The 2,994-nt window shown below is 36.3% G+C and overlaps 1 protein-coding gene across 1 annotated transcript; it reads left to right on the top strand.

Moving 5' to 3' along the window:
- Nucleotides 1–1,272: 1,272 nt before the first annotated feature.
- LOC120859628 (olfactory receptor 13C2) lies at nucleotides 1,273–2,243 on the top strand (the record flags this gene model as incomplete). The annotated part of the gene is made up of 1 exon (XM_040235659.1): nucleotides 1,273–2,243. A coding segment is annotated over exon 1 (971 nt), but the record flags the coding sequence as incomplete, so codon positions are not given.
- Nucleotides 2,244–2,994: the final 751 nt, after the last annotated feature.

Below are 2,994 nucleotides of genomic sequence, written 5' to 3'. Positions count from 1 at the left end.
ACTCATAAGGGGAGACTACAGAATTATGAAGAATTATACACTAATAGATATATTTTTGTCACAGAAATGAATAATTTCCTTCAAAATATAAAGAATTAAAGTGCTCTGAAATCACCATATTGAACTCTTCTTTCTGACTAATCCCCTATTTTGGTCTGATATTTATTTTGAAATATTAGTATTGTCTACTAGATTATAAGATATTCTAGACCGTGAGTCAAATTCTCTGCAAAATGAGCAATTAAGTTTGAACTCCACAGCCATATGGCTTGGATTCAAGTTCTAGCTCAACCACTTATTTAGCTATGACCTTGACCTTAAGCAAATTACTTATTTTCTTCCTTTTTTATAATGAAAATGACAATGCTAATAATAGCAATAATTGCCTAATAGGGTTGCTTCTCAGACTAAATTAGGTAATGTACAAATAAAATAATTAGTAGTCATTTGGTCCTTGACTGTATTCATTTATTCAACAAATATTTCTGAACCTCATATCTCTGTGTCTGTTATATTGTAGATACTGGTATTGTAGAAGTAAACAAGAAAAAGTCCCTGCCTTAATAAATTTTTCATGCTAATGGACAAGTCAGATAACAAGCATAGCAGTATAACATGAAAAAGTGACAAGATCATTAATCTATTGTGTGGGGGGTTGTTGTTTAGTCACTAAGTTATGTCCAACTCTTTGTGACCCCATGGACTTTAGCCCACCAGGCTCTTCTGTCGATGAGATTTTACAGGCGAGAACATTGGAGTGAGTTGCCTTTTCCTTCTCCAGTGATGGTTTGTAGCCAATAAAAATAGTTTACTTTTCAGTTACACCTAATGCAATACTCGTATTTATTTTAAACGTTAGTTAACTTGTGACAAATATGACCAAAAGCTCAGGCTTCAGCAAGGAAGACTTGGGTTTGAATCTTACCTCTGCTCTAAATTTACCTTTAATTAAGTTTACTTAATATTTTTGGTTTGATTTATTTATTGTAAAATGTGGATGATGATACCTCTCTCCCAGAACCTTGATGAGATTCAATAAATTGCATGACATATTGCTTGTAGCTTGAAAATTATGTTCATTTCTCTTCCCTTCCCCCTCTCTATTCTATTTGGTCCACTTTATTTCTTTGGTCTATTCCTTTTTATATTTTCTTTTCTTCCTATGAGTATATGGTACTTCTACATTGGTACATAGTTGAATATAATCATAGTAGAATATATATTTTATCTTAACATATTCTAATATATTACAGGTGGAAAAGAAACCATACAATGGAATGGGAAAACCAAACCATTCTGGTGGAATTTTTTCTGAAGGGGCTTTCTGGTTATCCAAGGCTTGAATTACTCTTTTCTGTGCTTGTCTTAATAATGTATGTGGTCATCCTTCTGGGAAATGGTACCCTTATTCTCATCAGCATCTTAGACTCCCACCTTCATACCCCTATGTACTTCTTCCTGGGGAACCTCTCCTTCCTGGACATCTGCTACACCACTGTCTCCATTCCCCCCATGCTGGTGAGCTTCCTCTCAGAAAAAAAGACCATCTCTTTCTCTGGCTGTGCTGTGCAAATGTTCCTTGGCTTGGCCATGGGGACAACAGAGTGTGTGCTCCTGGGCATGATGGCCTTTGACCGGTATGTGGCTATTTGCAACCCTCTGAGATATTCTGTCATCATGAGCAAGGATTCCTATGTGCCCATGGCAGTTGGCTCCTGGATCATAGGAATTGTTAACTCTACAGTACAAACTGGGTGTGTGGTACAATTGCCCTTCTGCAGGAATAATGTCATCAATCATTTCACCTGTGAAATTCTGGCTGTCATGAAATTGGCCTGTGCTGATATCTCAGGTAACGAGTTCATCATGCTTGTGGCCACAACCTTATTCATAATGACCCCATTATTGTTAATCATTATCTCTTACACATTAATTATTATCAGCATCCTCAGAATTCGCTCTTCTGAGGGAAGAAGCAAAGTCTTCTCTACCTGCTCAGCCCACTTGACTGTGGTGATAATATTCTATGGAACCATTCTCTTCATGTACATGAAGCCCAAGTCTACAGAGACACTTAATTCAGATGACATGGATGCTACTGACAAACTTGTATCTGTGTTCTATGGAGTGATGACTCCTATGATTAATCCTTTAATCTACAGTCTCAGGAACAAGGATGTGAAGGAAGCAGTAAAACATTTACTGAGAAGAAAAATTTTAATAAGTAAATGGAAAAGGGACAGGTAACTTTTATAATCACAATGTAGAAATCATCTAATCAATTTTGTTGGTTAGTCTCTGAGTCTTCTCCAACTTTCTTGCAACCCAGTGGACTGTAGCCCACCAGGCTTCTCTGTCTATGGGATTTCCTAGGCAAGAATATGAATGGTTGCCATTTTCTTCTCCAGGGGATCTTCCTGATCCAGGGATCAAACCCTCATCTCCTGCACTGGCAGACGGATTCTTTACCACTGAGCCACCTGGGAAGCCCCTCATATCCAACTAGGAGGCATTAAATTATTCTTTTCTGCTTTCAACATATCTGCTTTGACAGTTTTTTTTATTTAAATATATATTCCTTCTGAAACATGGGATCTAACTGCTTTGGTCTTACAACCAAATACTTGATATTTAAAGCTGTAAATATAAATAACTTCTGAGTCAAATTACCCACTGATAAAAATAGAGCTATATCTTTTTCTCTGTTCCATTGTCTCTCTATCCATGAAGTATTTAATCTATTGCCAATCTAAGAGGAATCTGTTATTAAGAAATGTGAATGTATCTTTTAGATGGTTTTTACATTTGATTTTTATCTGGGGTTTATATTTCTTTCCTCTGTTTGTAACCTTCAATCTTTAAAAAAAATCACCTTTGTCATTTTATTTCTTCTTTTTATTTAAAATATTTATTTATATGAAACGAATTGCCAGTCCAGGTTCAATGCATGATACTGGATGCTTGGGGCTGGTGCACTGAGACGACCCAGAGGGA

This window comes from Oryx dammah, unplaced genomic scaffold (genome assembly GCF_014754425.2).
Source record: "Oryx dammah isolate SB20612 unplaced genomic scaffold, SCBI_Odam_1.1 HiC_scaffold_1995, whole genome shotgun sequence".
NCBI lineage: Eukaryota > Metazoa > Chordata > Mammalia > Artiodactyla > Bovidae > Oryx > Oryx dammah.
This window is presented reverse-complemented; position numbering and strand designations above follow the sequence as displayed.